This window comes from Cydia fagiglandana, chromosome 2 (assembly GCF_963556715.1).
Source record: "Cydia fagiglandana chromosome 2, ilCydFagi1.1, whole genome shotgun sequence".
In the NCBI taxonomy this organism is placed as follows: domain Eukaryota; kingdom Metazoa; phylum Arthropoda; class Insecta; order Lepidoptera; family Tortricidae; genus Cydia; species Cydia fagiglandana.
In genome coordinates this window covers 4,683,707-4,706,742 of record NC_085933.1, presented here as the reverse complement: position 1 = coordinate 4,706,742, position 23,036 = coordinate 4,683,707, and the positions used below count along the sequence as shown (strand labels likewise).

At 37.7% G+C, this 23,036-nt stretch overlaps 1 protein-coding gene across 19 annotated transcripts in view; it reads left to right on the top strand.

Annotated features, from left to right (window-relative positions):
* The window catches only part of LOC134673718 (protein tramtrack, beta isoform), a 93,240-nt gene that overhangs the window by 5,002 nt on the left and 65,202 nt on the right, over window positions 1-23,036 (top strand). The window contains exon 5 of one of the 19 annotated variants that reach the window (XM_063531728.1): window positions 21,875-22,404. The exons of 14 other annotated variants lie outside the window; for them this stretch is intronic. In XM_063531728.1, the coding sequence (XP_063387798.1) occupies window positions 21,875-22,389 (515 nt within the window). In that variant the 3' untranslated portion in view covers window positions 22,390-22,404. Of the gene's footprint in view, window positions 1-14,318; window positions 14,620-15,384; window positions 15,663-17,285; window positions 17,576-20,243; window positions 21,621-21,874; window positions 22,405-23,036 lie in introns of those variants that run through there. 4 more of the 19 variants (XM_063531803.1, XM_063531838.1, XM_063531851.1 and 1 more) reach the window with 4 other exon arrangements.

Here is a 23,036-nt window from a genome sequence, read left to right as displayed (position 1 = left end):
CCGTTCAGGGTTTTGGTTGTATACAGCTAACAGACGGTAGACGGTTACTTTCGCATTTGTAATATAGTAGGGATACAACTAGATGGCGCTACTAGTCTCATTCACAAATCACGTCTCTGTACAATCGGGGACAATCCCGGTGAACCACTTGAAAATTTTACCTCGATTCTTACGAGCGAGTTAAACTCCGCCTCCCATAGAGTTAACCAATTAAGGACTGTATCGTTTATTATAAATACAGATAAAACCTGGTCTAACCGTTGACGTGTGTAATATTTTGTATTACTATGTTCTTAAGGTATAATCTGGGGGTATTTTTAAGCCATATCTGATATAAGAAGGTTTTACATTTATTTTATTTTAGGGACTTTATGATGATTTTAATACCGTCTAGCAAATGTAATTTGGACAAGCCTATCGAGCTTAATTTGAGACTATTTCACCGATTCCTTGGTACGATTTAAAGAAACAAAAGGTTAATATGCTGCCAAAATATGCCATCTAAGTGTCCTTTTCATTATTGCTCAATTGAACATCAACAGAATAAATGTGGTGAATTTTTATCTTTACATGAAAACGACTTTTTATGCAACATTTTGGATTCCTGTCAATTTCTGACACCAGCGAAATGAGGGAAACAGCTAAAAGAATCTACCGAAATCCAAAGCCTAACGGACATTCATGGCGTTGAACCATGGCTAGAACAGGTCGATAGAAACACTCCATGATGGTTATATTGTATACCAAAGTCGGGGTTGTCGTAAGTAACATGCCATATTCTCTAAAAGGCCACCAAGCACAGATCCAAAACTTTTTTTTCCTACTAAAAGAAATTATTAGACTATGCCCAGATGTTTCGCTTTACGAATCATATGTAATTGCTGTTTACTTAGTACGATTTTTTTTGTGTAATATCTCGTCTTGTTCGCAAACCGTAAATTTTCTTGTAGTATTTGTCCAAAATCGTTGTAGTTACTCGGGAGGATTGGGTAAATATTGTCTAAACCATATGCTTTACGTGATCTCCCAGGACGAAATGTTACTTATTATTAAAGCACTAATTAAACTATATGTGTATTTTTTTAATAAAAATATAATACCAGAAAAAACGGCTAAGTAAAGTTGTATTCATAATAAACGATACAGTCCTTACACTGCATTTAGGATTATTTATCTTAATAATGAAACCAAACAGGTAGGTAATGAGACAAACAATAGGTAGTAAGGATCAGTGGCGGATTTCCCATAAGGCACAGTAGGCCCGGGCCTAGGGCGGCGAAATATTAGGGGCCGCAAATTCTGACAAAAAATTCGCTGATGATAACAAGAAATACCTAATTCAAAATTAGGCCAGGCAACGAATTCTCAAAAAAAGGCATAGAGAGAAATGCTTGGAATACAATTTTTGAATTCGTAACTTTGATTGAACTAGTTAGGAGGTGAACATATCAAAAGTCCCCGGCAGTAGCCCTAAGGCCGGGGGAAGGGAGGAGTTTGAGATTCCGTTTTTCGATTTTTTCACTTATATCTCGGAAACTATGCGTTCTAACGGCATGATCATTATACAAAATCGAAGCTGATTAAATTTGCTCCAAGTTTTACTCAGTCAAGTTTTTCGATATCTTGGTGATTTCGCAGTTTAGTTCGCGCCAAGATGGCTGAAAAGCATCAGCTGATCAGCGAACTAAACTGCGAAATCACCGTGAAGTTTGCGAGTGCGGAGTTAACGTCAAAGTTGAAAGGACATAGGTCTTTAAATATGATTAGTAATAAATAAAACTACCCAATAAACAATTAAAATCTTTCGGGTTCCTTTCCTCGTAAGCACCGTGAATATTATTGTAGGAAATGTAATGCAAAATTACAGACGTTCAAGACCGAATATCTCAAAAACTACACAAGCTAGGTACTTACTTACCGGTCTAAAAACTCGACTGTATCAAACTTGTAGCAAATTTAATCAGCTTTCATTTTGTATAGTGATCATGTGACAAGGACGCATAGTTTCTGAGATATTATAAGCGAAAAACCGAAAAATGGGACCACCAAACCCCCAACCGCCGCCCGCTCAAGGGCCTACGAGTCCAAACAAAGTTACGAAGTTAAAAATGTGTCCCAAGCATTTCCCTCTATACCTATTTGCTGCCTGACCTAAATGTAGTCAATATGCTGGGATTGATGGGTGCTGATGCTGAGAAAGGGGGGCGGCTACAGGGCTTGGGGCCTAGGGCGGCAAAGACTGCAAATCCGCCACTGGTAAGGACAGTTTATTAGTTGTTGTTTAGGCTAAGCTTCGCTTCCCCATAAATAACCAATTTTATGCATTTTAGATTATTTATCTTAATTTACAAATACTGGCCGTAACTTTAGCTTTACCTGAGCTAACGTCTGTTTCCATCACCTACATTTTTAAGTGCCATGCTATTGGTCATCACTTTTTTGATATCGCCTGACCGTCTGCAAGACGTAAACGATTTTTGCCCTTAAGGTGGTTCACCGCGAATGTCCCCGATTGTACCTCATATCGGATCAAGTTGTACCTACATATATGAATTATGGCCATTACGGGGTATGTATTTAAAACAAATGAGGCGGTAAGTGATAACCGGAAACTAAACATACTTAAGCTTAAAATTAGTTCTTGGAAAGTACAGTCGCCATCAGATATAGCGGAACGGTCAAGGCGCTCACAAATATCTGAACACACCTCTATTGTGAAGACGTTAGAGTGCGTGTTCAGATATTTTTAAGCAGCTCGGCCGTTCCGAATATCTGATGGTGACTGAACAAGGCTGATTTGGAGAAAGAAATGTTTTTAATGGATTTTCTGAAAAATATTTGTTTATGGCCTTAGGGCCAAGTTTTTGTCAACTAAATGGCAATATTTTATAGTTATCATTGGTGATTTTGACATTTTTAGAATCATTTTCTCTGTCTCCTAAATCGGACCTTGTGATTTTCTAGAACAGAAGCTTTTATATAGTTATTAGTTACCCTACTTTGAGAAAATCAGCGGTTGGGACTTCAAAAAATGTTGTGCTAATAGATCTGTCTAGATATTACTTAATGTAGCACAAGCGTCTGTACGGATTTGGTTGAAAGGCACACAAGATTTTATAATTGAGAAAGACAACAATAGGTACAATTAATTATATAAGAATTAATATTCTTATAAAGGGTTGAAATGGAGGTTACGAGTAATAATGATAATTTGTATGGAAACGGTGTGTAAGCCACTCGAGATTTAAGCTACTTATACAATTTATTATATACAGCTAACAATAAAAAAAACTTTAGACGGTGCTATCGGTGTAAGGGGTCATCCATTAATTACGTCACACGAATTTCTAGGTTCTTTGACCCCTCCCCCCCTTGTCACACTTGGTCAGATTTGGCAAACCCCTCCCCCCTAGTGTGACGTCACATTTTTTCTACGAAATCGCCAAATCGAATTAAGTAAGTACTTAAGTATTATTAATATTTTATCAAAATATTTTTGACGCTATAAATATTAGTAATTTTATAACCCAAAACTGCTTAGGAAAGAAAATTAAACGAATAAAAACGATTATCGTTTTAAAAACTTGTTATTTAAATGTACAGCGAATAAAATAATGTAAATAAATTTTCGGTTACTGATGAAGTTAAAGTGACGTCACAAAGTTTGTGTCTCCCCCCTCCCCCATGTCACAATATGTCACATTTTCTTGACCCCTCCCTCCCCCTAAACGTGTGATGTAATTAATGGATGACCCCTAAGTATATAGGCAATCCTTGGTCACTGTTAAGTATCAGTGGTCAGTGAGGGACGTGAAGCAAATTAGAAAATCTGCAAAAATATCAAGCATAAAAAAAACACCAGCTATATAAAATATGTATATATTCAGATTTTACAATATCATACAAAGAAACGTACAAGACACTAAAAAGGTGGTAAGTGATTATGCTGAAAAGCCACTGATGCAATCCGCCTGATCTGATGATCGAGATTATTTCCCGATTCACTGGATTCTTGTTTAAATAAATATTTATTTATATTAATGCAATAAGACCGGTCAGGCAAAGAAAGCGTTCGGATATAGTTTTTTATTATACTAAGTAATGCCACATTGTTTTTGTTGTTGCGCAATAGGACATTTTCTGTAACGGGGCTGTCCATAAATTACGTCATCGATTTTTGACCCCCCTTACTAAAATCATCCAAAAATCATGCCTCGAATGACCCTGTTTCCTCCTACCTCATGCTACCATCATCCGATGTCCAGACTCCCCCCCCCCCCCCCCCTAATTTGAAATGACGTAATCTATGAATAGCCCTAACTGAGAAATTCGGCAGAATTAAGAATCCGGCGAATCGGGAACTAATTAAGTATAATTATGACGGAGATCCGAGGTGCCATAGATTTAAAAGTACAGTTGGCGATAAAAAGTATTAAGAAAGACGAAAGACATGTTTAGAAGTAGAGACCCACTGGAAGTCAGATACCGTGAATATAGCCAACTTTGCCACCAGGGGAAACTTTGCCCAAAACGACAATTTTAAGCAAATTCGTTAATGTAGAAAAATTTAAAATATTTATGGCCACCCTGCTATTTTTAGCAGTAAATAGGTTAAATTTGGGACAAAACTATACACCAAACATGTGCACAACTTGACTTGGGAATTTTCAGCGAGTTGTCAAATATAGGGTATATTTCGGCGGGCAAAAAATTGTTAAAAAATGAATGCATGTAGAATTGAGAACCCTTTGACAAATATTTCCGGGTTTCAGTTATAAAACATGACGCACAGATTACGTCCATTGAGTTTTAATCTAAAAAGTCCTAAAGACACAAAAGTTTTGGCGGTGGGCAATGTAATCCGGTAATTTACAGACCTATGGATGCCAACATTGCCCACCACCAAAAACGACTTAGGGTTGTCACTTTTGACAAATTTACCCAACTTCGCAAGTAAAAGAAGGTTATGTTTGTACACTAAAGTAAATTTATAAATATATACTGTATTTGATTGGCCTTATTATCACTTATTTAGATGTTTTACCCCTTTTACGCATGAAAAATACAACAAAACTCATATTTTAGGCCATTAAACTATTGTAACAGGTTTTCTCTAAAGTGACAACCCTAGCCTTTGTAAAATGCTTCGGTAAGTCTTGTATGGAAAAGGGCAAAAACGGGTAGGCAACATTGCCCACCCGATTTATTCAAAAGTTTATATACTTATCGATAAGTCATTAACAGGGAATGGTAGGATTTCTCAAAAACTTTTTGTGATTCTTAGAAATCATCATAAGAGCTGTATTTCAGCCCCAAATTGACGTGGGCAATGTTGGCCACAACCCCGGATATCTTTGCCCGCCCTCTAAAACGCCAAAAAAGTGAATAAAAATAGGATTTAAAAATTTTTTCTTTAAGTAATCTGACGCGGTTGATTACAATGGACGTGCTGAGCAAAAAAAAGTCATACGATGTCATATATTTTTTTTGAGAAATTCGTGCTTTTTCGAAAAAAGCGGGCAAAGTTGGCTATATTCACGGTACATGATTTTTTTTACGCAGTTCAATGCAATTACGGTGTGTGGGACTTGCTACTTGCCGCTCCTTCCTTCTGCGAAAGGGGGGGGGGAAGATTTGGCCCTACTCACTAAACCCACTCCGGCGTTTCATCCGTTGGCGCACTGGGATCGATAACATTCCACCACGGCAGATATATGGCATGGATCCTGGAATGGGTAGGTATATATAGCAAAATAGATAGTTCACTTAATATTGGACTATGCAACAAGTAAACAGGTAATAATAAAGATTTTGAGTTAATAACATTGATAGCCTCCTGTAGTGAGTTAAATGCAGAGGGCGCCTATGTGCAAAGAGGACCTTGTTCAAGGATGCCCTCTATTAATGTCTAGCAGCTAATTATTGTCTATGCTACGTAAGTCTTATTTCGTGTTACGAAAAGCGTACCTATTATTTACTACTATCACCAAGTATATGAGATGAAAGTCGTCTACCTACTATGACTTTCTACTCAAATATAGCCCCTCTCTTTCCAGCGATAGAAGCTAGGGAATACATACGAGTTATGAGCCCATCAATGTGCACACTAGCGCCACTGCTAAGTAATCGTGGTTTTAACTTTGGACGCATACATACTTACATTGACAAATCCAGCATAAAAACTAGTTTGATGTATTCAAAAGGTACTTTAATATAAGATACGTAGCGGCCTCAATTATTAAATATCTTTCGTTAAATTTAAATAATCACGATTATTTAGCAGTGGCGCTAGTGTGCACGTTGATTTGCTCGTTTTTTTAGCATGAGAAAGAACTTGCAAGAAGGCAAGCGATCTTGACTTGTCTTTTAATTGAAAAACGCTTTTAAAAATCAAAAACTATCACTTATGAAAATAGAAGAATATAAAAGATCGTATTAGATTCATTATTTTTTAATTTTTGCCGTAACTTATTTTTAAAATGTGTTTTTCAATTAAAAGACATATCAAGATTGTTTACCTTATTTCTAATGCTAAAAAAAACGAACTATACCTCTATCTCGGATATCATTTTATTAAAATTATTGTTTCGCTGAAGGAAACATGGTGAGGAAATCTGCCAAAACTCTAGGCCAGTGGTTCTTAACCTTTTCAGTCCGGTCACCCCTATGACTAACTAGGGAACCTGATTTTACCCCTCCTCCCAATGGTAATAAAAAATAAAACGTGTACGTTTGTTGTATTAATATTAGGTTAGTTTATTACCCCCGTAAAATACCAGTTTTACCCCCACGGGGGTAATTACCCCCAGGTTAAGAACCACTGCTCTAGGCCGTTAACTCTTCACCTATTTTTTACACCACGTAGCTGGCAAACGAGCATATGGCTCGCCTGATGGTAAGCAGTCACCGTAGCCTATGGACGCCGACATCTCTAGAGATGTTACATGCGCCTTGCCGACCCGACCCTTTAAAAACCTGTTCATTCTAATCTATTATATAGTGTAGATTAGGTTAAGTTTTGCATAAATATTGTAAATTTTATTTATAATAAACAGTTTAAATTTTTGAAGTGAAAACTTCTTTAGCGGCGCTGCGCTAGGCTGCGCACTTTTTGTTGTGGGGAAAAAAATTTAAACTCGAGACAGCGTAATGCCGGCTACATACGTAACGATAAATCGTTGCGATAAAACTGTGCAGTCCGATTGTGCAGATAAATCGAACCGTGTGTATGACAAATCGTTGTCGAAAATCGTTGATCGGTGGCAGTTGCAAATTATATCAGAAAAATCGTTGTCGATGCGAACTGCACAGTTTTATCGTTACGTGTGGATGGCGATCGGTCATTTCGGCAGTACTTCACGTAGCTTGCTTGTGTGCGCACGTTCGTTCCTCAAGTAAATAATGAAAAATATAAAAATGAATCCATATTTCTCTTGGTCACGTCATCACGCGTGAACGGCTGGATCAATTTCGCTAATTCTTTTTGTCTTAAAGTTGGTCAAGCAAAAAATAAATAAATTTAAATTTAAACTGTTTATTTCAGTAAAATATGCACATCATATAATATCAAGCTTAACTACTAATCTTAACTTTAAAAGATTTTTTGAGTTAAGGAGTCTTATTTTAAATATTTATACATAATTAATATTTTTTATAGGTACATAATAGCATAATAGGTCATATAATTCGGTGATTTCGGTATACTGCCCTCTCATTTTAATTAGGTATTTTTTAATAATATTTCTTGCTTGTCTATTCGTCCGTCCTTCTATAAGTTTTAGTAATTCCTTTGAAAATCTATTCAAGATGCGCGGTAAGATGCAGTTCCACACTCTCTGCCTGTATACATTGTTTGGTTATTGTCAGGAGAAGTTTCTAATGACAGAAAAAAAATAAGAAAGTTGCGCGGAACGTAAGAAAATTTAAGAAAACTAAACTTCCATATTAACTTTGATGACATGGATAACATGTTTCTTGCGTGAGCTTCTGCGGAGAGTGCGGAGAACTGACGATCGACGCCGATATCGGAGGCGTGTGGAGGCACTAGGAACGTTCGATTTATCTGCACAGTCGGACTGCACAGTTTTATCGCTACGATTTATCGTTACGTATGTAGCCGGCATTAGTACAATAATAAAATAACAGACTACCGCACCACACCAAGGTCGCAGCGCGATAACGAGACTAAAACGTTTTACGCAACGTTGGAGGTTCACATGCTTGACACGACTTGTAAAAGCACGAATTTTGAAGAAACATTACTTAAATTGCTAAGTGAGTCAGATCTAGTAATTTAGGTCGAAAAGTTAAAAATTCTATTATGATCTAAATAAAAATCTATGGAATTATTACAAAGATATCTTAGTCCACTGTCCAGATTTATTTAGCATATAATGGAGCAGATAATTATTATGTATTTTCATGGCAATAAATTCTTTTTTTTAAATGCCATATTATATATAAGTTGGTCAAGCAGATCTTGTCAGTAGAAAAAGGCGGCAAATTTGATAAATGTAGGCGCGAAGGGATATCGTCTCATAGAAAATTTGAATTTCGCGCCTTTTTCTACTGACAAGATTTGCTTGACCGTCTATATGTCTGAAAATTAACACATCAAAATGAAATCATCAAGTGATTCGATTTTTAGTTGTCATATATGTTTGACCGAATAAAGCGTACTGCGGAACGACTGCGTTTTGTTGTTGTATCTGTGGTCGTTTACGCCGTGGGATCTATGGTTGCAATTGTGTCACTGGATGATTGTTTACTAATTCAAGAAATATTAATACATAATCCAATAATTGTGAATGATATTATGGTTTATATGACAACGAACAATTAAATCAGTGCCAGTAACTTCAGTGTTCAAAAAATGTTTGCTATTTTCGAGTAGCGTTATCGTTTCAGCCTTGAGCGTGTTTACGTCAAAATGTTTTAAATTATTTAATGTTTTGAAGTGATATTAGTGTGGGAAATGTGAATAATGAAAGTGCAGTGACGATTAATGTGAATTTGGTGTTATCTGTTTGTTTGGTTCAACGCATGAATACGGAGAAAGTCGACAAGTAAGTTAACACGACATGTAAACGATTGCAGGTTGTCATCTCGGCTACCACCGTTAGCTTTCAGTATTATACGAAAATCGAGTTTACGTGCCGTAAAATATTCTAAGGGGTTTACTTTAATTAAAATATCCTCGTTCCATGCCAGGTTCTTCATATATTGCGCGCTTTTTTTGCAGCTTGTAAACATAACCTACAAAATTCCACGGATCCTGTATTTACTTCGACGGAAAAACGACTTGTATTTTGATACTAATTTCTGTCACTGAATCTTAAAAATAATTTATTATTGTTATTTGTACATCTTCTCGTCGAAAACACCAACTAAATCTTTACTACTATGCTTTATTTCACGTAAACATCTCGCAAACTGTATTTAACGAAACGTCAAATAGTTTTTCTTAAATTGTTCGTATATTCATTATAAAATTATAAAATGTAATGTTTTGGGATGAGTACGAAGTACGAGTATCTTATGTAGGTACGTAATATTTTAGGCATATGAATAATTAATTCTAGGTCAGTTATAAATGTTTTCTGTAATATACAAATTTATTAGTATGAGCAATCGACTCACCTTTATGATACCTATACCTGTACAAGAATAATTATTACAATTCATTCATATGTTTTTTACTGACTTTGCATAATAATGAAGCGGTTGTGGAGTTTCGATGTGACTGCGATGTGACCTGCATGCATCTTGGTAGAGTTCTTTCAATGAGTACTTAATCTATTAAATAAATTTCTGTATATGTTTTTCTTTTGTAGGTTGCAATGCGAAGTATATTAGTGATTAGGCTTCCACATTTTTATTTTTGCACATTTTTGTTGTGAGTTAGTATCAAATTTCAATGGGTTTATTTATGTTAAGCTTCCAGGTCGTTTGAGCTGTAACTCAGAATATATAGCTATTGTACGCCCAAATGCAAAAGTGCAAGGCCACAGCTCGCTGTTCAGGAAAGAGTATTAATGGTGCATCAGAGATGAAAGGGGCATCGGATAGCTTGTTTCAAGTACCTGGTCTGATTTTTTGTTATTCTGTGTGCAAGTAAAACTTACACACATGGGCTTTAGCTTCCTACGGTATTAATATTGGTACTAATTAAGTCCGCCACAGACATAGCTATAATATGTATACATTATTATAACAAAATATAGATTATAGTATGTCATCATAGGATATACTTTATAAACGAGTTGACAGAGTCCACACTCACAGCTGTTAAGGTGGGATTCCATCAGTGTGAGGCACTGTGCGGCACAAGCATTTTTGTACTGAATATTTTGGTCTATTCCATGCCTTTTCTGATGTGACATTGTAACCGATATGTCTCTCTCTCCTCTCTAGGACAGCAACAAGCTTTATGATGGCAACAATACATGTTTTGGTATCTTTGTTAGTGTTTGGAGATTAGATTTAATATGTATTTCGTATTTTAGGTATTCAGGTATATTAATATATATTATAGCAACATCTGTGAGCGGCTTAACTTTCAATGAAAATTGAATAATTTTTTATATTAGAAGAATGTGAGTTCTGGATCAGAGTAGCATTTGATTTGGTTCTTCGCAGAGAAATTGTTAATGGGTGTGTATATCAAACTTATTTGGAATTTGTAAGGATGTAACAGATATGAGTTATTGATCACTGAAACTAACCCTACACTTAGTGATACATTGTACCGATTGTATGCTAGGCCTAGTACTATCTGCGGGGTTGTTTTCCAAGTACTAGGTATATTCCTATACATAGGGATGTCAATGACATTGGGCACCATAGATCAAAAGGACTGCGGGGAAGAAGTGGCTCCAGGTTGCACAAGACAGTGACAAATGGCGTAAAATGAAGGAGGCCTACACCCGAAGGGTAGAAAATGGCTAAAGAGAGAGAGGGAGAGAGAGAGTTTACTCTTGGTACTGGTTTAATATACAAAATTAATTCTGAAACTGGGAATTCTTCCATACAAATCCAGTTAGATATACTACATTATTTCCTATTTTTATGTCACATGGTCATTGTGACATAAAAAAAGGGAATAATTATGCATACAGAAACTAGAGTAGAGCCTGGTAACAAGTTGATGATCAGATAGGCATATTCTGGTCAGACTTTCTGGTAATTCCAAATCACATCCAAATTTGGGTCATTTCCAAAAATGGACTCTAAGTGAATAGAATTATGGGCCATTTTTGGAATTAACAGACATTTGGATGTACCCAATAATAACACTTTAGTCAATTTTCCTTCAATATTTTTATTTGTAATATATCATCATCATCATTATTGTGGCCCTTTGGTGAGCCACTCTTGTATGTAGGCCTCTTCCCTCTTCTTCCCCTCTTGTCGATCTTGGCCTGACTCATCATTAAAATAGTTAGGACCAATTTATTTTTTTGCGTGTGGTGTTGGCAACCATATAAATACATCATAAAACAGCTTGGAAAAAATAATAGAATTTCCACCCTTGTATGGAAGTGAAATACATATCTGTTTTAGAAAGATAATATTAATCTGCCACAAAGGCAACATCATTATCACAAAAAAGCAGTTGTCGTGTCATGGCCCATCATACATTTAGATTTTTTTTGTGTCACTGGTGTTACCTATCAAGTTTTCTAATGAATTATGTATGAACCAAATCAATTTTTTTGCAAAAGGGTTTATGTAGACAAGGGCATTTACAGCAGAACAAAATATATCATATAGTCATTCTGTTGCTGTCTGGCAATGAAAATTATATCGACATCACCATCATCAGCCTACATGTACGTCACACTGTCAAGTAGAGGAACAACTTCTCTCATACTTGAGAGGGATTGGTATGCCTATAAAATCCCCACGCTAGCCCTAACTGGGATTGAGGATGTCAAATACACCTTTTGAATATTAACTTGTTAGTTCTTTTTCTAATAGTATTAGTATTTCTATGTATTTCTTTTATTACTTATTACGTTATTAGCTCGCCTTTGCACTAATGATGTAGGTATTTTCCTATTTTATTTTTAAAGTACTTTACTACTACTACTACTATTACATATTTATTATACCACACTTGGTTATGGATCTATGTTTTCAATATATATTTTTAATTTTGGTCTACAAGCTCAAATTAGAACTAGGTTGCTTTGTATAAGATAGTCTGCAAATTTTATAAAATACATTTACTATAGTCTATATTAGTGTTTAGTCATTGGATGTCTGTACAGTCTGTACCACCGCCTAGAAGACATTTCTTGCTGTGCACAATAAGCGGATGAGAGAGATGTCTGAAATGTTACCAGAACCTTAAAAGAGAGGTTAAACCACTTATTAAAGTGAAACATGTTAGAACTGAATGCAAGAAGTGTTCAAAAGCAAATTGTCTGAGACAACTGCATATTTTATTTTTCCATAAGTGCAAACAATACAGTTGCATTTGCATAAATCATTTTTAACTAAGTTTTTAAATTTCAAATTATTATGTTGCTATCAAGTTCTCTTATGAATCTGGTGATCCTGACGTTTTAGTAAAGTACCTATTTATGTAAGTACATAACTATTTATTTACTTATAGCAGCGGTTCTCAAACTTTTTTGGTGACGGAACCCTTTTGGAAAGCGAAATATTTGACGGAACCCCAAATAAAAAATTTTTTTGTCCGTCACTGTGGACCAGATATACCTATAGAAGTGCTGGTTTTTTTCTTATTATTACAAGTTTTTTCGCGGAACCTCAACAGAGGCTTTGCGATTTGCACCCTAGGGTTCCGCGGAACACACTTTGAGAATGGCTGACTTATAGTATACTTATACTATAAATCATCTACTTCTCCTTTGTAAAAGGACTTGTCCAGTTTGAGTTAAGGTATGTCTGTATGAGATTGTCCCAAAAAAAAACACTAAAGTAAGAGGTCAGATACCTATTATGTTATTATTATATTAGCCTAGTTCTAATGCCAGATTAAGACATTTTGATGCCCTGAGCCAGCAATTCGTAACCGGTGGTCATTGGATCGCTGGTAGTCCCTGGGAGCACCAGATTGAAGTGGTCTGCAAACTGGTGGCTTTATTCTACATGAGTATTAAATTCCTAATATGTAGTGTTTAGTGGTCTTTGAAAGGTTAAGAACCACTGCCCTAAAGGTTAGCAGCCTTTAAGGCCCCGTCACACAGGCGCGTTTTGCGCCCGGAAAACGTGCCTGTGTGACGCAGCCTTAAGCATTCCTAGACCATGGTGGCACCCTCTCCCAGTTATTCATCTGATTCCTGAGAAATCCTCTCTAGACATGGTTCCCTCTTAAGATAGCAACTGCTTATTTAGCTTCTTGGTGCTTATGGCATTGCCAAGGTGCCAATTGTTTTTTTTTAGGGTTCCGTACCCAAAGGGTAAAACGGGACCCTATTACTAAGACTTCGCTGTCCGTCCGTCTGTCCGTCTGTCTGTCACCAGGCTGTATCTCACGAACCGTGATAGCTAGACAGTTGAAATTTTCACAGATGATGTATTTCTGTTGCCGCTATAACAACAAATACTAAAAACAGAATAAAATAAAGATTTAAGTGGGGCTCCCATACAGCAAACGTGATTTTTGACCAAAGTTAAGCAACGTCGGGGGTGGTCAGTACTTGGATGGGTGACCGTTTTCTTTTTGCATTTTTTTCCTTTTTTTATTTTTTGCTTTATGGTACGGAACCCTTCGTGCGCGAGTCCGACTCGCACTTGCCCGGTTTTATTTCAATCTTATGTTGAGGAGGATTCAAATTTGAAGGTAATTTTCATGTAAAATTTTACATGGAAACCTATTCATACAGTGTAGTAACGTTGATATTATGATATTAAACGAATAAACGAAACTATTCCCCAAATTATTTTATTTTATTGCTACGCTGTTTTATCCCAGATTATATGACAGTTCAATTGGCCTATCTGATAACAGTGATAATCAATTTATCTGGTTTAAATATAAACTAAAATGATAGTTGTGTTGGGAATGTTTGGGTGGTAGATTAGCCATTTGATCTGTCATTATAGTATGTGGCTTATAAATACAGTTAGTCACCTTTGTGCTCAGGCTCTTTAATTTAACATTACCAACATTAATTTTACTTTTGTTTCTGGAGTCAGTCCAAGCTAACTCTGCAACGACTTGTCAAGTGACAGAAGATGGAACGGCCACCATAATCGTCAAATTTCATCTTTGTCGCTGCCAAATCGGCGCAGAGTTAGCCGAGACGGACTGTGGACATAATTTATTAAAATCATTTTCTCTTTAGTTCTAGGATCAATAAATACCAACATAAAACGTGAACTGCATTTTATTCAAACGAAAAGTGGGCACCTGCAGTTGATACACGAGGCGTATATATTTGTGACAGACAGCGTGCGGAGTGGCAGGACGTTCTGGCGCTGCATGGAGTACGGTAAACGCTGTCGCGCCAGAATCACCTCTAAAAACAACGTCCTAAAGGTCACCAACCCCGTACACAATCACGAAGAGAACCACCTGGAGAAAATAACCCGAAAATATGACCTTGGGGAAGTAGTCACTTGCCCTTCGGTTTAGGCTTGCCAGACTCTAACACTATTTTGTATTTACATATTTTGTTTAATGTTTGCATGAGTAGTAATTATTTTTGAAGTGAGTGCATGTGTGAGGAAATTTTGTAATACTGTAGGAATTTTGTTTTATTGGCAATCATGCGTTTCATGAAATGTTGACGAATAGTAAGAGAGAGCTGAAATTTCACATAGTGATCCAAGGAATTAAGATTCGAAGGGATGCGGGTTTTAAAAACATACCTATTCCAAACTTTGTTATTAAGAAAATGGGCAAAGTCACGCAGTGTGTTTTTCAATATAAAATTTTGTAATTTTAATCAGCATTGTGATCCGTTAGCCTTAAGAGTGTAAGTTAGGACTTAAATAAATAAATTAAGAATTATGTATTTTTTACTTTCCCCTGGGGCGAAATAGCTGTGTATCATTCGATTGAGTCTGTTAAGTGGAATAAGCGTTTGATGAGTTTGTTCCATCGTTTAGAAGGGTTTTCCATCGACATAATAGAGTAGTGTAGTTACCTATGACTCCTATGCGAAAGGAACATAGTGTCAGGTAACGACAGTGATCTACTAGATGTCGATGGTGCGTAACCAACGTGCAATCGTTGACGTTCCGTTGCGAACGAAACGAAACTGTCACTGTCGCACTAATAGGGAAAAGTGATAGAGAGAGATGACTACGTTACGGAGCGTTAACGATTGGCACGTTGGCTGCGCGCCCCGGTCCATAGATATTTAGTTATGACTGATGGTCGTGTAGCGGGAGTATTTTGTTACGCAGTGTCGGAGGTGCGTTACACAGTGACGCGGCGCGGCGCGCCGTCGCTGCTGCTGGACGGGCACGGGTTCGTGGCGCGCAAGCGGCGCGGCACGCGCGTGTACTGGTCGTGCCGCGCACGCGCGCGAGGCTGCGCTGCGCGCGCGCTCACCGCCGACGGCCGCCTGCTGGCGCGCGCCGGCCACCACAACCACCCGCCGCACCCGCCGCAGCTCGACCAGCACGCCACCGTCGAAAGTCTCATTGAAATCGTTGCCACTCAATAAATGCCTCATGTCTATAGAAAAATAACAGTTCATTTGTATAGATTATTCAACAAAATATGCATAGGTGAGCGTTTCTTTTATATTTTGCCATTTTATATATTGTGACCTTTTTTGCCACTATGTTATTTCTAGTAAGGATCGCGAGCCCTTTTCATCCGTATAGGAGAAAAAGAGTGTCCTAAAATTTCCGTACATTTTTCAAACTTTCCTTTTTGTTACCACCATACAAAGTGTATGGGGAAATGGTAACACAATTAGGGAATGCAAATCGGTTATTTTTTGTATGGAAATAACCGCGGTTTCGGTTAAAAACCGATTATTTCCATACAAAAAATAACCGATTTGCATTCCCTAAACACAATAGGAAGAAAACTCAGGGACATTTTTTTATCCCATTAGAATCGAAAGAGCTCGTGATTCTGAGTAGAAGTATCACAAAAGTGGCTAAAAATGTCACAATAAATAAAAATGGCAAAAAATAAAAGAAACGCTCAGGTACTCTATGCCCATAGCCCCCGGCTTAAGTAGGTATTTAGTATCTGAAATATCTGTCTTCAAAACTATTATAATAGACACTATTTGTTTCAGTAAGAATGCCACTAACGGCGGCAGAAAGGCAGAAACGGTATAAACAAAAAATTAAACTTAATCCTGAAATGTACGAAATGTACAAATATAAGCAAAGAACGATTTATCACGCGAAAAAAAGGCTAATTAATGATCTAACTCCCAATGAAAAGTACCATACTCGTGAGCTATGGAGACTTAAGCAACAAATTTTAAGGCGTAAAAAGAAAAAAAAAAATTTCAAATAGACCCTAATATTTAATCAATTGGCAGGGGAGGCAAATAACGTAGGTAGGCAGGTACTAAGAAAATGTGTTATAATTAAAAGTTTGACCAATTCAGTTTTGTTTTATTAACTCCTTACGTTTTTTTTGTAACTTATAGGTGGTACGTTATTGTAGCAAGTAGTGACTAGCAAATAGCGTTCGTAATACGTAAGCATTTCAGTCTGAAATATAAGATATCGTGCTTCGGTGCAATAAGTAGATTCTAATTTTTTTTTACTATAAGGTTAGTTATAGGGGGGTCCATATTGGGTCGCATAATAATTGATTGTCCTAATGTAATATTACGCATAAAACTCATTTCGCATAATTGTTATTGTGCTGGAAATATTAACATTTCTGAAAAATTATAACACAAACCTAACCTAACCTACCCTATTCTACAGAACCTATGCAAAATATTTTCGAAAATACTTTCTGTTTCAGTTGGAGAAAAAATATGCGAAAAGATATTTATGCGTAACTTTACATTATGACAATCAATTATTATGCGATGAGATAGAATCCCGTTATAGGGTCCTCCATGTGCACAAGGAACCTTCTCTGTCGGAAAGCCACATTTAGTTAGAATTAGCGTTTGTATTAGCTTTATCAGTATGTACTTTAGTGAATCCCGTCTTGACTGAGGTTCTTAGGTTTACCCTTAAACATATTTTTCTTTCTACTTCATGCTTCGTTCGTTCATTGCCTGACAATTTTATCATCCATTAATAACTAACATCTAACTCCATTCTGCATGCTAGCATAACATAAGGGCGCAGTTAGTGACGGTGGTGGTATTTTCCAGTTGAGTTCGTGATATCGAACCGCGGGCGGAGGCACATGAAGCTGGGCGGGTTCTCGTTCTACGCGGAGAAGGTGTTCCCGGAGAAGAACAAGGTGCGGTGGCGCTGCACGCGGCGCACGTGCCGCGCGTACGCGCACACGCTGCACGACCGCATCTTCGCGCTCAGCAACGTGCACTCGCACGACCCGCCCCAGCCCTCGAGCGCCAGCGCGGCGCAGAGAGCCCTCGCCCACGCCGCTCTCGCTGCTCAGGCGAAGGCTCTTCTAGACGAATAATTTAACCAATCACGTAGCCTGCTTTCGAGAGTCGAAACTGAGAACCCATTATGTATAGGATTCGTCGCTAATAGTTTAACATTTATAGTAACGTAGTTCAGTTAATTAAATAATCTCATTAACATTGGTGCATGTAGTCCTGGTGCTGGGTTTTGTCTAACAGTTTCACATCTGACGTTGAAGAGAGTATGCGAGGGTGTAGTTGATGCCTTACCAGGGGTGCGAAGCTCCTGACTTCGGCCAAACTCGGCTCCGCTCGGCTCAGCATTGCTCCGAGCAATTATTAGGGTTGGCACCACTTGACTTCCTTTTGCGTGCACGACCACAGATAAGATAATCACTTGAATTTTGACAACCCTAATTAGCCGAAAGGGATAGTGCCATGTATTAGAAAGGGATAGCATGATTCGACCCTGAACCGCTGTCAAACTTCGGTTTTGTAGGAAGCTTCCTTTCTGTACGGTAGTACTATTATTTATTCTGTGGCCTTACCTACCAAAGTACGGCAGAAACGTCTGCTCGCGCATACTCTTATGTCGGGGCCACACTAACGGAAAACGCCGTTGATTATCGCAATAATCCCAGATTGTTTTATGCGATAAACGCGTCGTTGAACCCATTCGATAAACGGAATGTAGGAGAAATAACTTTTTACATGAGATAATGGAATGACACTATATGGGTTTTAAGCTGTAAACGCAGCGGTAAGCCCATTGTTATTTTTCATACATTACCTTATGACATGCCTTCAACGCTGCGTTTATCGCATTAAACAACCGCGCTTTACTTGGTTACTAACGATTAAAGCTGGTTACATCGTTTCAAATAAAGCCCCTGCCAGGATAAGCTAAGTGAGTCTGCCCCCAGCGAGTTTTGGCTTGTAATTTTTTTTATTGATTTGTCTTTCTATTAGTATCGAGTATATCAAATTTCAGCTCCCCAAACTTTATAGTTAAATAATAAAAAACGAAATATGATCTTTCTTCAATATTTTCTTTTCTAGTCAACCTATTTTAACGAGCTATGCCAAGCTCCATAATTATATTATTATATTTTCATTATGTCATAGAAAAAAAATTTAAAAATCCAATTAATCTTTTCAGATTTTTTTTTCTTTTACTTTGACGTTAGAGACCGCTCCAATTTTTTCACTGGTAATACACCCACCAACGTCCTATAATATGTAATTTTTTCCAAATTTTGGCTGAGGGAGAACATGGAGATATCTTTACATGAAATGCTTTAGGTACATTTCCTAGAACCGCTATAATTCAAATCAGAATGATTACAACCTCTTTAGAGAAACGTACATGTTGCATATTAAATACTGGCCACTTACATTTCAGCTTTTTAAAAGCGTTAAAAAAAACAATAAAATGTACCTAAAGCATTTCATGTAAAGATATCTCCATGTTCTCCCTCATCCAAAATTTTGAAAAAAATACATATTATAGGACGTTGGTGGGTGTATTACCAGTGAAAAAATTGGAGCGGTCTCTAACCTGAAAGTAAAAGAAAAAAAAATCTGAGAAGTTTAATTGGATTTTTTTTTCTATGACATAATGAAAATATAATTATGGTCATTTAATCATCTTTATTAAATGTACAATATATGCCAGGCTCGATAAAATAGGTTGACTAGAAAAGAAAATATTGAAGAAAGATCATATTTCGTTTTTTTTTTTATTATTTAACTATAAAGTTTGGGGAGCTGATATTTGGCATACTCGATACTAATAGAAAGACAAATCAATAAAAAAAATTACAAGGCAAAACTCGCTGGGGGCAGACTCACTTGGCTTATCCTGGCAGGGCCTTTAGATTAGTTCGTCAAAGGTAAAGTCACAAGATGACTTTTGAGCAAAAAAAATTTAAACAAGTTACGATCGATCCTATTGTTATTGACTCGTGTGGCGGGGTGCTCTGAAATGTGTCGCTTAGGCGGAGGCGGAACTAAGCGATTCTGGATCTCGTTGTATATACCTAGACATTTTAGGTAATTACGTAGCAAATATTTTTATTAGAGAAATAGGTAAGTGTGAGGATTTCAGTTTCTAGTCAGCTAGCAATAATAATGATAGCACTAAGTATAATTATTATCTGTTTATTAATTAATTTGAAGTTAAAAGAGCTTAATCAGCAATAATAAGCTGTTTATCTACGTCTAGTCAGTACCTATTTACTTGGGACATATTTTTCAATTTTAATTTGATAAGTACTTAGCAATATCAAAAAAGCACAATTATGTAAGCGTTTGAAGGATTTACAATGATCCATGGGTAAAGTACAGATGGACTGAAAGCAATAATGTAGCTAGAATATAATTAGGATGCAAAAATTTTGGAAAAATGGGGGTCAAAATACCGGGTACTATGGTTGTAATTCTGGCGTAATATTATAATGTAAATACATTGTTTGTGTTCAGTGTTTAAAAAAATAACCTCATATCCTATTATAAAGCTTTCATTTAACCTAACTGACAACTATTGCATGTTGCTTTGGGCGTAATATGGGTGAAACATAGGAGAAAAGGAATTTGAACTTGGAAGGAAAAACACATTCACATGAGATGATGGAAGTTACTGCAAGAAGCCTTTTCTCCTTACGTATAACCTATAGAGTTGCATTGCATGTTGTTGGTAGAGTCGAGGAGGAGGAGTAAGAATATGTTTTGTGTGTGTAGAGAAGTACGTGCGGCTGTGCGTGGGTCCGGGCGGGCGGCCGCGGCTGTGGGTCCGCGGGCGCAGCTTCTACGCCGCGCACACCATGCGCTCGGGCGTGGTGCGCTGGCGCTGCACCATGGGCGGCTGCGGCTGCAAGGCCTACACGCAGAAGGGCACGCTGCACAAGCTGGTGGGCGAGCACAACCACGCGGCGCGCTCGGCCCGCCGCCCCGCCAAGCAGGGCGAGCCGCCCGTGCCGCTGCTGCTGCCGCGCCCCCCTCGTTTGGACTTTGACAATTTTGACCCAAACGCTTGGGTTGTCAAATACTAATACTTTTTATTACATTATGTTTTTTAAAATCCTGTAGTGACCGCGTTCCTATTGCAGAGCGATTACTTCAAATTCTCTGAGTAATAAGTCCTTTTTCGTATAAGTTCATATTTTCATATTTTTATGTAAAATGGGTGAAGATAGCTATTTAATTTCTTCATCTTCTCTAAAGTGAGTAGGAATGGTATGTCTAATCGAGAACGTCGTGTGTTTAGTTATAATAGTAAAAGGGATATAAAACTGGTTTACAAATGAAGTCACAAAGTCACTATATTTTTATAGCATAATTTATCTGATATCCGTTACGCGGCGTTGTATCTATCATACCTATGTGGCGAAATGCCGGAAATAGTAGCTCGTCTACTAACGAATAACTAAATCAGTCAGATTTACCTTTGTCCAGTGCCAAATGGAACCTACAATGATTTAATTTGGTTTAGTTGTTAACCTAGTCAATATGCAAAAAGTATTTATTTGTTAATCATGGAAATTAGTGTAGATTTATACAAGGCTCACTGGTGAATGATCTCAATTTTGTAATGTAAAATAGGTGCCAAGTAGCTAATTTGAATTGTTATGTATGGTGTTAGTTAAGTACCAAACAACTTATTTATTTTAAGATTAAATTGGTACAAAGGTAATTTTTTTAATGTCAGTATTAAGTAAGTACCTAGGTGGTTGATAAGATAAGCGTAGGTAGTGTTCATCGAAGTTAGTCTTCCGTTATTTTGCATTGTTTTTTTGTTTTTGTGTTTTGCGTTACGACTTACGTCTCAATAATGCTATTTTATTTATTAATAGAAATCAACTATAACGCCATTTATTTAAGACTTTCATATTTTATACATTGTCTTCCTTTCCCTTAACTCGTGTTTTAGGGTGACGGGTGACATATTTTGTCCCAATGATTTAGGTATTGTGCCAAATATTTATTGCTCATTTAGTATTATTGTCTCATAGAGAATCATAAACTCTTTGCAATTATTTTAAATATTTGTAAAACTATCTAATGTTGAAACCGAGTGTACGTGTTATTTGTGCAAGTGAAATAAATAGGCCAAACCTCGAGGCGTTTTATTTAATCCATTAAAGTAATAAAATATACAATACGAGTATCAATTGATTGTTTTATTCAATATACTAAAATCATTTATCTACAACAATTTTATTACTCAAATTATAATATTAGTTCGCAAAATTATGTAATTAAGGTCAAACGAGTTCTACTCGTTTCACCTTTATGCATGTTAATCCTATTTAAGTACTAGATAACACAGTTGGTAGTTTTACAGGCAATACTAATGAATGAATATTTTTTAGCAAAATTCATCCGCGCGGGCAAGGGGCGGCTGCTGCTGCACCGCGGGTACACGTTCCGGCTGAAGAACAACTTGGCGCACGGCCGCAAGCAGTGGTACTGCTCGTCGCGGCTCACCTCGCGCTGCCTGGCCGACGTCAACACCGAGGGCCCCGAGGGCCACGAGCGTATCGTGCGCTCCCGCTACTCGCACAACCACGCGCCGCCCAACGTGCGCCGCTTCGCCGATGGCCGCTACGTGGTGCGCACGCCGCACCAGAGCGGCCATCGCGCGCCCGCGCCCATCGACCCCCACCACCAGCTGCTTCAGCTGCAGCACGCGCTGGCGCTGTACGCCGCCACCGCACACGCCACCGCCACCGCCACGGCCTCCGCCAACGCCAACGCCGCGGCTAACGCGGCACCCGGCGGCCCGGCGCAGGCCTCGCCCAACTCCCTGGCGCTGCCGGCGCCCCCGCAGCACAACTCGGCCGCCAAGCCGCTGCTGGTCGACACACCTTGCAATGAGGAGGACTAGGCGAGACCTACAAAATTGTACACGACTTTTTCGCTAAATTTAGATGCTTGCTCGTTGTTGAAACTTCGACTTGACTAAAAATCTTTGAGTCATATGATATGAACTATATAAAGTCGTGTATGATTTCATAATTGAAATAAAACTCTTTCTCACGGTAACGCTGATTGTTCAGCTGGCTCACATTGAAGGCGCTGTTCACGAAATTAAAACTATCGAAGTTTCGAAAATTTTCTGACAGCCTATTGGCACACGAAATAGCATAATTTATTTAGACTAGTGATTATATATAAGGGGATAAGGTGTCGTTTGCTTAAATAAGAGCGGTGGCTATTGTCAAGTTACTTAATGTTGGTAATATGGATGTATGTGAAACGTCATTAAGATCATGGTATATGGCTAGGTGTTTCGGAGTTGCGACCAGTGGAAGGATTATACCTGATGGAACCAGTGAAAGGTCATCGTGACGTGTAGGTTAGGATATCTTCGAGATCATTAAGATAGGTGTGGGCTATTTATCGAATCGTTTAGAAAGGCTAAGGGGTGTTAAATGTGTAAGAACTCTGAATGTTAAGTGTCAGCTCGTATGGATGTGAAGCTAAATACGTAGGTTTTTGTCAGGATATGGCCGTTTTTAGCGTTTCGTTTAA